This window comes from Taudactylus pleione, unplaced genomic scaffold (assembly GCF_031769625.1).
Source record: "Taudactylus pleione unplaced genomic scaffold, aTauple2 ptg000041l, whole genome shotgun sequence".
Taxonomy (NCBI): Eukaryota; Metazoa; Chordata; class Amphibia; order Anura; family Myobatrachidae; genus Taudactylus; species Taudactylus pleione.
In genome coordinates, this window is record NW_028284443.1 from 27803780 (window position 1) to 27817891 (window position 14112).

Sequence of the window (14112 nt, forward strand, 5' to 3'; positions counted from 1 at the left end):
CCTATTACATTGTATTGTAGGCGGAAAGTCTTTCATATTGAATACGGTGATACTTTTCCACCTGGCGAAATGACGTCATCGGCGAAAAGTTTTCGCTCAAAACACGTGAAAACGGCTTTTCGCTCAAAATTGAATACGGGCCTATGTGGCCCAAATAAGGAAAATAAGTAACATACAGGGGTATTCAATATGAAACGTTAACTTCACTGCCGAAGTTAACATTTCATATCGGAGTTTTTTTCTGCGTTAAAGTATCGGGCGCGCTCCCGCTTATCCCCGTATTCAATATAAAATTATCGAAAACGGGAACCTCCGAAGTTGGATTTGCGTAAAGTTACGATTTTTTCCATAAAAAATTTGTAAAACCCCCCTAAAGTTGTAAAAACATGGGGGATCACTATGGGTACCCCCGTTTTAGCCTTTAAATGAAAGTCGGGGATTTAAATAGCCGCAGCAGGTGTTTTTTTCCCGACATTGAAGAAGTGTTGCAGAAGAGCACTTAGGTTATTTTTTTCGTTTTTTTAAGTGGTCCCATCAAATTTGGGGTACATGAAAATGGGTACTAGCATATTTTGATGTCCCAAAAGTAAGTTTTTAAAAATTCTGCATTTGTGCACCTGCCGCTACTTTGCGCAATGAATAAAACACCTGCCCCATACTTGGGGACCCCACCAGAAATAATTTCGTTCGTTTGGTAATTTTTTTACATAATTTTTTTTTTTTTAACCCCCCAAATTGTTTTTTCTTTGTTAATGGTGTCCCGATTTTTTTGGGGACATTTTTTTTTTAACATTTCCTTTTAAGGGGACATTCCCAAAACTACGGGCTATTTTTTATAAGCCTACACCCCCAAACTCCTATTCTGCATTTTTTTCACTTGCTATAGTGATTTGAAAAATTATCCCTGTTTTATTAAAAATGCCCCTTGACCCCATTTAAGGAAAAAAACGGGAATTTTCGGAAAATATGCCTGGGACCCCCCTAAAGATGTCCAGACATGGGGGATCACTATGGGTAACCCCGTTTTTGCCTGCAAAAGAAAGTCATGTTTTTAAATAGCTTTGCCAGTTGTTTTTTCCTGCCGCGGCTATTAGAAACCCCGACTTCCTTCAGTAGTTAAAAATGGGGGTACCCATAGTGATCCCCCATATCTAGACATCATTAGGGGGGGTCCCTAGAATATTTCCCGAAAATTCCCATTTTTGTTAACCTGTAAAAAAAATCTGTAAAAATGTAGAAAAAAAATGACTTAAGGTCCCCCCTCCAATAGCCAAACCAGCCCCAAGCTTGCCAGCCAGTGGTGGTTTCAAAAAATACGGGGAACAAAATGTGTAGGGTTCCACCGTATTTTAGAAACCAACACCAGGCTGCAGGGACTAGTGCTGGTTTTAAATATAGGGGGCAAAAACGACGTGGGGTACCCCCTATATTTAAGACCAGCACCAGACCCAACCGACCGGGGTGTAATGCCACAGCCCGGAGACCCAATCACTGGGGCTCCAGGTCCAAAGCATTACACCCCAAGTCGGTCAGCGCAAGCTGGTGATCTCGGGGGAGTCGGGGACCCCCCAAAAAAGGGTCCCCCTCTCCCGAGCACCACAGGCTTACGCTGAAGCCTGGGGCTCATCCCCATACCCCTGGAGCGGTGGGTATGGGGGCAATAGGGGGGGCAAATAATGTAAGACTATTGTACTTTACAGTGGAACTACAAGTGCCAGCATGCCTGCCATTTTGCACTTGTGGAACTACAAGTGCCAGCAGACATGCGGCACCTGTAATTTCACTGTAAAATAAATAGTTAAAAAAAGACAAAACACACACACCGTGCCCAGTATAAGTTTTTTACATACACCTACCCTTCACACATACTTACCTATACCAGAAGTTTCTGTCCCCTTCTCCAAGTAGATCCTTACAACTTGGCCCTGCAAGGAAGATTTCATACTCACCTACATCCAGCGCTGGTCTCCGTAGTAATCCATGGGATTTAAAAAAAAATAAACGTGTTACCCGATCCACGCTACTAGCTATGTGTATGTGTGTTGTCACACATACACATAGCTCCCGAATGGCCGCTGCCGGCACCTCACGGGGCATTGCAGTCCCGTCAGCCAATCAGCGGCCGCGTTGACTGTAGCGCGGCCGCTGATAGGCTCCAGCAACTGACAGTTCCCATGTGGGCTGACTCACCCACGCGGGAGCTGTCAGTTGCCGGAGCCTATCAGCGGCCGCGCTACAGTCAGCGCGGCCACTGATTGGCTGACGGGACTGCAATGCCCCGTGAGGTGCCGTCAGCGGCCATTCGGGAGCTATCTGTATGTGTGACAACACACATACACATAGCTAGTAGCGTGGATCGGGTAACACGTTTATTTTTTTTTAAAATCTCATGGATTACTGCGGAGACCAGCGCTGAATGTGGGTGAGTATGAAATCTTTCTTGCAGGGCCAGCTACCATGGATCTCTACTTGGACAAGGGGACAGAAACTTCTGGTATAGGTAAGTATGTGTGAATGGGTAGGTGTATGTAATAAACTTATACTGGGCACGGTGTGTGTGTTTTGTCTTTTTTAACTATTTATTGTACAGTGAAATTACAGGTGCCGCATGTCTGCTGGCATTTGTAGTTCCACAAGTGCAAAATGGCAGGCATGCTGGCACTTGTAGTTCCACTGTAAAGTACAATAGTTTTACATTATTTGGCCCCCCTATTACCCCCATACCCACCGCTCCAGGGGTATGGGGATGAGCCCCAGGCTTCAGAGTAAGCCTGTGGTGCTCGGGAGAGGGGGGACCCTTTTTTGGGGGGTCCCCGACTCCCCCGAGATCACCGGCTTGCGCTGACCGACTTGGGGTGTAATGCTTTGGACCTGGAGCCCCGGTGATTGGGTCTCCGGGCTGTGGCATTGCACCCCGGTCGGTTGGGTCTGGTGCTGGTCTTAAATATAGGGGGTACCCCACGTCGTTTTTGCCCCCTATATTTAAAACCAGCACTAGTCCCTGCAGCCTGGTGTTGGTTTCTAAAATACGGTGGAACCCTACACATTTTGTTCCCCGTATTTTTAGAAACCACCACTGGCTGGCTAGCCTGGGGCTGGTTTGGCTTTTGTGGGGGGGGGACCTTATGTCATTTTTTTTCAAAATTTTTACAATTTTTTTTTAAAGGTTAACAAAAACGGGAATTTTCGGGAAATATTCTAGGGACCCCCCTAATGATGTCTAGACATGGGGGATCACTATGGGTACCCCCATTTTTAACTCCTGAAGGAAGTCGGGGTTTCTAATAGCCGCGGCAAGTGCATAAATGCGACTTTGAAGAAAGTGGTGCAGAAGAGCATTTAGAATTTTTTTGGGGGAAAAATAACTATGCCCAGCAAATTTGGGGTACTTGAAAATGGGGGTCAGCATATTTTAAAGTTGCTAAACATACTTGAAAAAATCGTGAAAAACCCACTTGCGCAAGGAGCTGCAATGAAAAAAACACCTGGGGCATACTTGGGGACCCCCCCAGAGTCAAGTTCGCTATTTTTTAACTTTGTTCCCCAACATTTTTTTTTTTGGCCCCCAAATTCAAAGTGCTTTTTTTGGGGTGTCCCGATTTTTTATTTTTTTTGACACAGATCGTTTCAAGGGGTCATTCTGAAGGGTGCAGGCTATTTTTTTGAAGCCTGCACCCCTAAACCCCAATTCTGCACTTTTTTTCGACACCTATTCAATGGTGAAAACTTATCCCCGTTTTTTAACTTCGACTTTTCAAAAATGCGATAAGTCTCTGAAATTGAATACGGTGTAAAAGTAAAACCTGCGATAATGACGTCATACCTCCGATATGAACGCAAAAACTTATCACTCCCATATTGAATACCAATGTTAGTGTGATATAGTTTAAAAAACAACATTTATTATACACAAAACCAAGTAAAATGCCTGTACAAAAAAATAAAAGAATTTCAGCTTATCCGGAGGGGAACCTTCCCCAGAACCCACAGAGTTTTCAATATCTCCAGGATAGAGTACCACATCTCAACGCGTTTCGTCCTTGCACTGTTTGCTGGACTTCATCAGGAGGATATATATATATATATATATATATATATACACACACACACTTGATGAGCTAAGTGTTTACAAATTTTACTACCAACGGTGTTTCAATATTATAATTGTGACCTATATTTTGGCCTTTATAGCTCCCAGAGAGCTTTAATACATATAACAGTTTGTATTTTGTGATTGAAGCTCCTAGAGAGCTTCCTTTCTAATACATATAGGAATTACTTTAATATTGTTCTTCAGTGTATATATAATGTTGAGCCACAAATTTTTTTAATGTATCTTGAGTTATTAAACGTTATTTTTAAATTCAAATAACGTTGTATTAAGAGTGCACCAAAAGGGAGTTTTTGCTTTTGGGCCACAACTGTCATGATGTTGCGTGCTCAGGGGACGGCACAAGGCTCATTTGTGCCCTGTTTCGGCCCTGGCGTGGGTCCCGCCCCAAAAGCATAACTAGCCCCATACCTCTGAGCCCAGTCTGGTACTGGCAAATTGGGGGACAAACTGGCATGGGTTCTCTTAATTTTTCTAGTAACCAGTGCAGGGATGAACCAGCTGGGGGTGTTACACATCCTGGGGTCCCCCTGACATAATGTAAAACCAGCCCAAAACTGATCAGTCCAGAGCTGGAAATACTTGGAAATAAATGGGGTCCCCCCTCCCAAGGATTGACCTTTCAGCTCAGGGCCATGCATGTTGGATGCAGGGTTACTTGTGTAAAATATTGAAAATAATAGAAAATAATTATTGTTTTTTTACAGTGAGACTTCAGGTCCCAGCAAGCCTGCCCTGGCATGCAGGCACTTATGGAACAACAAGTGTTAGCATGCCTGGACATTAAGGGCCCACTTGCACGTGTAGTCCCACTGTAAATAAAATATTTACAATGACAGGACACTGATACCAAATGTGGAACTGTTTTATTAAGAAAATAAATAAAAAAATGCCATATTCACCAACTCATCGATCGGATCCTCTTGGGTTCAAGCAGAAGTCTATTCATATTTTCTAAACAAAAAAACGCCATTCCGATCCAATCTGCACACACATTGTGCCTAGTACAGTGCCCAACGCGAAATGACCAAGTCACTGCCAGTCGTACACATTGAAGTCAATAAGGGAAGCGTTGATTGGCTGAGAGAGTGTGGAAGCAGCTCTCTCAACCAATCAGCGGGTACCCCATTAACTTCAACTGTCAGTGATTCAAGACACTCCACCTATGGCAGGTGCAGTGTCTTTGTCTGAACATGGCCTTTGTGGCTGCAGCTCTGTGTTTGAGACCATAGCCGCTTTCATTGACACACCAGCGACTCTCCTATAACACGCCTACACAATGGATTTTTTATTTGCGTGTACTTCAGGTCACCTCCCAGGAATGCCCATGGTTTTTCCTCTCCAACTCTGATAAAAGCATTCCCGTATGCAACAGCACATTTGTGCGTACAGTACACACAGAGTAACGCATGCGCCATAGGGGTTTTAAGAATATTTTGCGCAAATAATGGCAAATTACTGTACGTGAACATCGGCATTGCAACACTTAGTGTGCACCTCTGCATCAGGCCCATTAACTCATAACTTTAGCAGGTCAACTGCAGGTGGCTTAAATAAGCTTGTACCATCTCCTATATTCTAGCAGGGTTTAGAATTAATTTTTTTGGAAATTATTTAATAGACTTATCCATTAATATACATTTTTTTCTGTAAATTGTATTACTAATAGGAGTTTTAATATTTAGTTTGTTGTCTTACAATCAAGGAAGGGCCATATCAACTGGGAAAGTAGGGTGTAGCATTTACTACAGGGCCTGACAGCTAAGAGTACCTTTTGTAGCTGCCACCCACGCTATTTTTGTCCCAGCTTCCCTCTGATTCATGAGCCACCTGCTATTTGACCACTGACACCACAAGCGACATTTTCTGTTCCAAGGGGTAAGGAACTGTGGTGTTTCCTTCCACTCTAAGCAGGCAGTGAAACACAGGGTGGTTGCTACAATGGAGTACAAAGAGACAGCCTCAAAATGTTAAGATAATTGAGTTGGTGGGAATCAAAATTGGAAGGGCCAATGTCGTCTTGACAACCTCTTGAAACTTTTTTTCTGTGGGGCTTCCAAAGTTCTATTTAAGCATCTGAATCAATTTATGAATGTCTAATACTATTTTGCTATTCTTAGTATTGATTTTTGATGTTATTCATTTTCTAAACTTGCAGCTGCCACAAAGATCACGCTTGCACCATCCAATGCAGATGTAACAGTCGGGGAAAATGCATCCATGCAGTGCCATGCATCTCATGATTCTTCTCTGGACCTTACATTCATCTGGTCTTTAAATGGATTTGTGATTGAATTTGATGACGACAGTGGCCATTATGAAAGGCATTATAGGGTAAGCTGACAAATACTATTGTTTGCTTAGTATACGAGGCAAAACCAGATTGATTTGCTTTTTAAATGACTCCTACTTTAAAACATAGGGCAGTCTCACATGGAACTCGCTGATGCTCATAGTCTGTAGACTATTACATTTACCCCAGTGTATTTTGAAGGGTGGTAACTTTCCTGATGTATAAGTTGTTAGTGCTATGGGACAATGGCATTGGGTACTGAATCATGGCAGTGCATCAGTTAGGTATACAATTTGGGTATCCATAGCCAATTATACATTTATTCATTCATTCACTAACACCACAATAAGAAGTGTTCGCACAAATACGGTTTACTAATTACAAATACAATACAAACCATATTAGAAATAATTGTATACTTACACTTGTGGTCACCTCTGGCTGCCCTAGTATGTGCTAGTCCAAAACATACAATGGCAAATAATTTCTGTTAGTGATGTCTTATAAGCTACTGAGGAATCCTTGTATGAAGGATACAGGATGAAGGCACAGATTTTCTCTATTAGGCACACCTCCTTATTAGACATAAATATGAACTGAGAACTGACTTATTCCTTACCTTTTACACCTCTTTATATCACCATGATTGTGGGCTGCTATTTTGAGCGTTAATAATCTAGGGAATTTTTTTTTATAATGAAACTATTTATCATAATGAGTGCCTGTATGCAAATACGGTCCTCCTTGAAAGTCATATTAAAATGAGATATCACTATAAAATATATAGGGGCTAAATTATCAAGCAGTTCTTTTTTAAATAGCATTTTCCACGTGTTTTTCGGGTCATTTAAGTTTCAGCAATATGTATTAAAGGGTTAATGCATAAGCTATCACTAATATCCCCTGCATTAGTTAACTATCAGGACAGCATCGCATATCAATCTATCAAGCTACAAAAAGGTTGTGTTTTTTTTTTTTTTTTTAGATTAAGAGCTAGATATAAAAGATAATCTAATGCCACTCTCAGATGGCTTTTGAAGGTACTGTTGAGGAGAATGCATAGAACAGGGGGTTATTTTCTGATCCCTCCCATCTCTGTGCAGCTACTCCTTGTAGCAATAACAGGGCATGTAAGTAGACAATGTGCACTAAATAAATAATAATGATTCTTACAAAAGCGGAGTATTAAAGTTACTTTACTAGCTGTTTCACCAAGTCCACAGAGTGGTTACTTACATTTACTAGCTGTTTCACCAAGTCCAGAGTGGTTACTTACATTTTCTAGCTGTTTCACCAAGTCCACAGAGTGGTTACTTACATTTACTAGCTGTTTCACCAAGTCCACAGAGTGGTTACTTACATTTACTAGCTGTTTCACCAAGTCCAGAGTGGTTACTTACATTTTCTAGCTGTTTCACCAAGTCCACAGAGTGGTTACTTACATTTACTAGCTGTTTCACCAAGTCCACAGAGTGGTTACTTACATTTTCTAGCTGTTTCACCAAGTCCACAGAGTGGTTACTTACATTTACTAGCTGTTTCACCAAGTCCACAGAGTGGTTACTTACATTTACTAGCTGTTTCACCAAGTCCACAGAGTGGTTACTTACATTTACTAGCTGTTTCACCAAGTCCACAGAGTGGTTACTTACATTTTCTAGCTGTTTCACCAAGTCCACAGAGTGGTTACTTACATTTACTAGCTGTTTCACCAAGTCCACAGAGTGGTTACTTACATTTTCTAGCTGTATCACCAAGTCCACAGAGTGGTTACTTACATTTACTAGCTGCTTCACCAAGTCCACAGAGTGGTTACTTACATTTTCTAGCTGTATCACCAAGTCCACAGAGTGGTTACTTACATTTACTAGCTGTTTCACCAAGTCCACAGAGTGGTTACTTACATATACTAGTTGTTTCACTAAGTCCACAGAGTGCTTACTTACATTTACTAGCTGTTTCACCAAGTCCACAGAGTGGTTACTTACATTTACTAGCTGTTTCACCAAGTCCACAGAGTGGTTACTTACATTTACTAGCTGTTTCACTAAGTCCACAGAGTGGTTACTTACATATACTAGTTGTTTCGCCAAGTCCACAGAGTGGTTACTTACATTTATTAGCTGTTTCGCCAAGTCCAGAGAGTGGTTACTTACATTTACTAGCTGTTTTACTAAGTCCACAGAGTGGGTACTTACATTTACTAGCTGCTTCACCAAGTCCACAGAGTGGTTACTTACATATACTAGTTGTTTCGCCAAGTCCACAGAGTGGTTACTTACATTTACTAGCTGTTTCATCAAGTCCACAGAGTGGGTACTTACATTTACTAGCTGTTTCACCAAGTCCACAGAGTGGTTACTTACATTTACTAGCTGTTTCACCAAGTCCACAGAGTGGTTACTTAAATTTACTAGCTGTTTCACCAAGTCCACAGAGTGGTTACTTACATTTACTAGCTGTTTCACTAAGTCCACAGAGTGGTTACTTACATATACTAGTTGTTTCGCCAAGTCCACAGAGTGGTTACTTACATTTATTAGCTGTTTCGCCAAGTCCAAGAGTGGTTACTTACATTTACTAGCTGTTTCACCAAGTCCACAGAGTGGTAACAAAAGCAAATACCTCCAAGATATGCATGCCCAAAATTGAGTGGGTGCATGTGCACATTCAGCTTGTACCAGAGAACATGCAAAAGAATGATGCGCTTCTCAACACTGTCTTGAGGGGAGGCAATGGTAATACAGGCATTTGTTTTTCCGGGTGGCAAAATCAGCAATCTGTGCAGTACATTTTCAGACTTGAACATCTATATAAAGGTTCTTCATGATACTGTACCTTGAACCAATTGTAAAGCATGTGTAAACTAGTAATATCTACTCTTGTCCTCTAATGATATATCAGCATACACTCCAAATGTTACAGCAGCATTGCCCCCTAATGTTATAACAGCATTGACTCTCAAGGTTAAAACATAATTGCATAATTGCTTCCCATTGCTTTTAGCAGCTAATCCAAGTTATAAAGTATTGCTCCCTATTTATCAGTATTGCTCCCCAAATAATGAAAAGCCTGATGAATTCTAGGTGGTGATCTGATTCTCCCAGCAGTCACTGCTTTCAAGTAGTGATGAGAAAAATGTAGTTACAGGCTCCCATTCATGAATAGCTTTGCTAACACGTGATATATTACACTGACCTATAATGTGTAGCACTCATATCTCCTCATACAGCCGTTAGCACCAAGAATGGAACATGAGTAGCAATGTGATCCGTTGCTGCTGCCTTTGAGAGCCTTTGGGTAATCCTGACCAGCCTGCATTTATTCGTACCTTGCCTTACTCAGACTTATAAATATTTATGTGTTATAATTAGGGATGTGCAGGCTCGGATAGGTTCGAGTTTGCACGTTGAGTTCGGATTTTTCCCTCCAAAAAAACGGAACTCAGAAAGAGGCAAAACGTCATCTTACATGGACGAACATCATCATTCCTGGACTTTTGTCCAGGAATGATGATGTTCGTCCATGTAAGATGACATTTTGCCTCTTTCTGAGTTCCGTTTTTTTAGAGGGAAAAATCCGAACTCAACGTGCAAACTCGAACCTATCCGAGCCTGCACATCCCTAGTTACAATATATTTTTCTTGTATGTTGTAAAGTTCATTCTTTGGATAGTGCAATAATTATGTATATAATAATGTGAAAAATAGCTGTCATTGTAAGTCATGGATACAGGCCATTAACTTTTCTGTAAATAATAACAATACGGATATAATGGAAAATCCATTCTTTTATTTATTATTTCCCACATTATGAAAGTCCATATTATATTATTTCATTATGTGTTACATGTAACAGAAATATGGGGGTCTATGTGCTAAGACTTGGAGAGAGATAAAGTGGATGAAGATAAAGTACCAACCAGTCAGCTCCTAACGGTCACTTTACCGTCTTTGTTTGAAAAATTACAGTTAGTAGCTGATTGGTATTTTATCTCTCTCCAAGGCTTAGTACATAGACCCCAAAGTCACAGTTTCCACAATTAGGGGTAGATGTACTAAGCCTTGGATAGAGAGAAAGTGGAGAGAGCTAAAAGTACCAACCAACCAGCTCCTAACATTTTTCAAACACAGCCTTTAATCACTTAACTGACATTTTTTTTTTCAAGAACCCCTCCGAACTTGTAATTTTTTTTATGATTGAAATGGGTCATGAACGTGTATTTAAAATTTATCCAACACAATTTTATTACTATTATTTTTTTTAAAGAAATTATACCATAAAAATAGCAATTTTATACGGTATACTGTAGTGATAGCCATCGATGCGTGTACCATCAAATACCGATTATTTGAACCATCATTAGAAAACCATTGATGATGCAGCCATCAATGGTTGGGTTTTGTGCATGTGCAGAATGCGACCCTCGGGCCTGCACCACCGATGTTTTGTTAACATCTGGTGCTCACGTTGATGGGGCGGTATCAGTGCTTGCCATCAGGCACATGCCATCGATGGTTATACACCATCGTTGGTTGATGGCTGTCCCTAGTATACTCTGTATTAACTTTCTTAAAAAAATAAAAATAGTTTTCCCCAATATGTCAAAATCATTAAGTATCGATAATCGATACTATCGCGGGCGGCCAGGACGCTGCTATATATGTCCTATGGAAGGCCATCGGTGGGGTGTCCATCGATGGTTACCATTGATAGACCCATCATTGATTACCATCAGTGGAGCAAAAAACCATCAATGGTGAACCATGAATTGTTTGCACACCCTCAATGTTCACCTCTGCTGCGGGCATGGCGGGCCACGGTCCAATTAAAAATGGGGGCAAGGCTTAGCAGGTGTAGGGGGGGCTAAGCTATGTCCTGCCAAAAAAAAAGGCTCCCACTCATCCATCGATGGCAGAGAACCATTGGTTCTCTGCCATCGATGGCAAAACTAGTTAACATCAGCCGGCAACTATCAATGTTTTGAAAATATCGATGGACAATGGCCATCCTAGGATGATCTGTGAGCTCCCCAGGACTGTAATCTGCTGGGTATACACATGGGACAGCTGCTCCATTCATAAAATTTTCCCTGCGGCTGCGAGGAGCAGCGCCGGGCACACGGGGAGCAAGGAGCCACTGCACTCCCCCACTATCTGACTGCCCAGCGGCTGCGAGGAGCGCCAGGCTCACAGGCAGCGGGGCTGGTTATGAGAGCTTTCCCCAGTGGCTGCTAGCAGCAGGGCTGGTGACAGGGGAGCAAGGATCCACTGCTCCACTATCGGATTTCCCGACGGCTGCATCTATTACATTTCCTGGAGGCTGTGGGCAGCAGATGCTGGGTGAGGGGGGAGAGGGGGGAGGCTGATCACTGTGCCCAGCAGTGAACAGGAGACACTGGAGCAGGATCCAAAAGTTCAGAGGGGCCAGGAGGTCCATCTAATGTTGACTGTTGCTGGAAGATTCTCTTCCAACAGCCACCCCCAGGATGTTTCTGACTGGTCGCATCAGATGCAACCATGTCAGGGAAAACTCAGCCTGGTGTGGTCGCATCTGATGCGACCATGCCAGGCAAGTGGTTAAAGAGACAGCTAGGAGCTGATTTGTTGGTACTTTATCTCTCTTCAAGGCATAGTATATCTCCCCCTCAGTGACAGTATATTACTTAGTTAACTTGTAGTTCTCCCATATACCTAATCTGTGGTCAGGAATTGCTGAAGGCTTCTCCAGAGGCACTGCTTTGCTCATATTGCCATAACAAACCATACAAAGCATATTTTCAGTTTATTACAGTCTGTCCACACAAAGTATATTTTCAGTTTATTATAGTCTGTCCACACAAAACACTATGTTTGTTTTGCTTTTACATGAGTCCAAAAATATCCCTTGTGAATAATACTGTTAAATGCTGTCTAACCACTTGGACATTTCTAAGGTAGAACCATAATGTAGTAGTAATAGGAATACATAACCTATTAAAGCTATTTTAAGAAGCCTCATCTGAGTTCCATTTTACAGCAACATTTCCAAAGATGTATTTTTGTCACAGTTTATATTATAAAATGGTTCAATCATGTGACCAATATTTCTTATAATTCTTAGAAAATATGTAAAGATTCAGTGAAGAGGACATTTGAGAACCCAACATATGTATTATATATACAACACATACACATATTAATGGAACTGTACAATATGCAGGCATGCTGAGCTTTTAGTAAAGAAACCTAAAGAAACAAGGCACTACTGAAATGCAAACTATTGTAGATCTATTGCACTAGTGTAATTAACCAACTGTGGGAGTTAAATAGTTGAATACGGACAAAACAAAATACATAGAACTGCGCAAAAGAAGCAATAGCTAAAAATTCACAATAAAAAAGACATATTTATTAAATAAAAATGTATCAACTCAACATTTATGTAGCCAAACAAGTCACATTTGCATGTGGTAAACCTGCATATAGAGAGAGCCTCAGTAGTCCTTTGGTGCTATTCCTGACAGAATGAGTGCACTAAAACATGGTAATCAGATATGCAGAACTTTTAAGTGTAGGCCTAACTAATGCATTTATAGGTGCACAACAGGCATGGGCTGGGAAGCAAAATTAGCAGTCTTACAAAGCAAAAGCCCACAATCCATACTACAGATCCAGTAGTGTAGTGTGCAGAGGGCCTGATTCAGACCCGTTCGTTATATACGTGCGCTCGCAAGCGGCCCGATGTTTTGCGTACACGCATGCACACGTTTCGTTATGCGCGTGCGCGAACTACTCACTTCGATTGCATCCCTCTCTCTCGCCCAGCAAAGACAGCCCAGGGTAGTGAGTGACAGTTGAGGCCGTTTGTGGGTGGTAACAGGTTCAGGACACTAATAACGGGGGGTTGGAGATGCGAATGCAGGAGTGCCTGAGTGTTTCAACGCCGTTTTAGAGGTGTGCATAATTAACAGGCAGCGTCAATCGTACATGTCACTTGCCTTTTTTTTACACTGATTTCCTCACAATGCTTGTGGTAGGGTAAAGCTACCTCAAGCACTGCGTTCACATCCAATGGTGCTCGATGTACCAATGTTTTAATACACTTCCTGGAGATGACGTGGTGCTGGTGGGTAGCTCTGTCTGTGCGATTGGGCGTACGAATACACAAAGTGGCCGCTCGCTAAGACATGGTGGGCGTGCTTATGCCTTGGTGAGCGATCACTTCCCGTGGCGTCACTTTGATAAATTTGCATATGCATCCAGCGAGCGTACGCATATAGCGAACGGGTCTGAATCAGGCCCAGAGCTCCCAATGGCTGGGGTTTGCAACAAATGCAGGGAGAGGATGGATGCTAAACAGTCAATTGTAATGAAATGTAGGAAGCTAAGACCTAGATATTTATTCTTTCCATTTCCTTCATCCTATAACTTATAACTTAACTTATATGCTTAGTTAATTTTATGCCTCTGTGGTAAAGGAGCGTGCTAGTATCCATTTAAAAAAATTGTGTAAACTTTTTTTTTAATATGACTGAATTGAAGGTGGGTTATAAGATGTAGGTAAACCTTTTTTTTCTCTACTCAAGGATTCCTTTGTAAACCACATTGGTGGTTCTCTCCTTAGGTGCTAGGATCACTAGACTGCTGGTTGAGCTCACTCTGGAGCAGGCCACATATAACTGCCCATGTGAGAAGCAGTCCTCTCTCAAGTCAATCTCTGCCACCTT

The 14112-nt window shown here is 41.8% G+C and overlaps 1 protein-coding gene across 1 annotated transcript in view; it reads left to right on the forward strand.

Moving 5' to 3' along the window:
• The window catches only part of CNTN1 (contactin 1), a 222663-nt gene that overhangs the window by 164580 nt on the left and 43971 nt on the right, over positions 1-14112 (forward strand). Inside the window, exon 14 of the mRNA XM_088457904.1 lies at positions 6270-6445. Coding sequence (XP_088314030.1) covers positions 6270-6445 — 176 coding nt within the window. The remainder of the gene's footprint in view (positions 1-6269; positions 6446-14112) is intronic.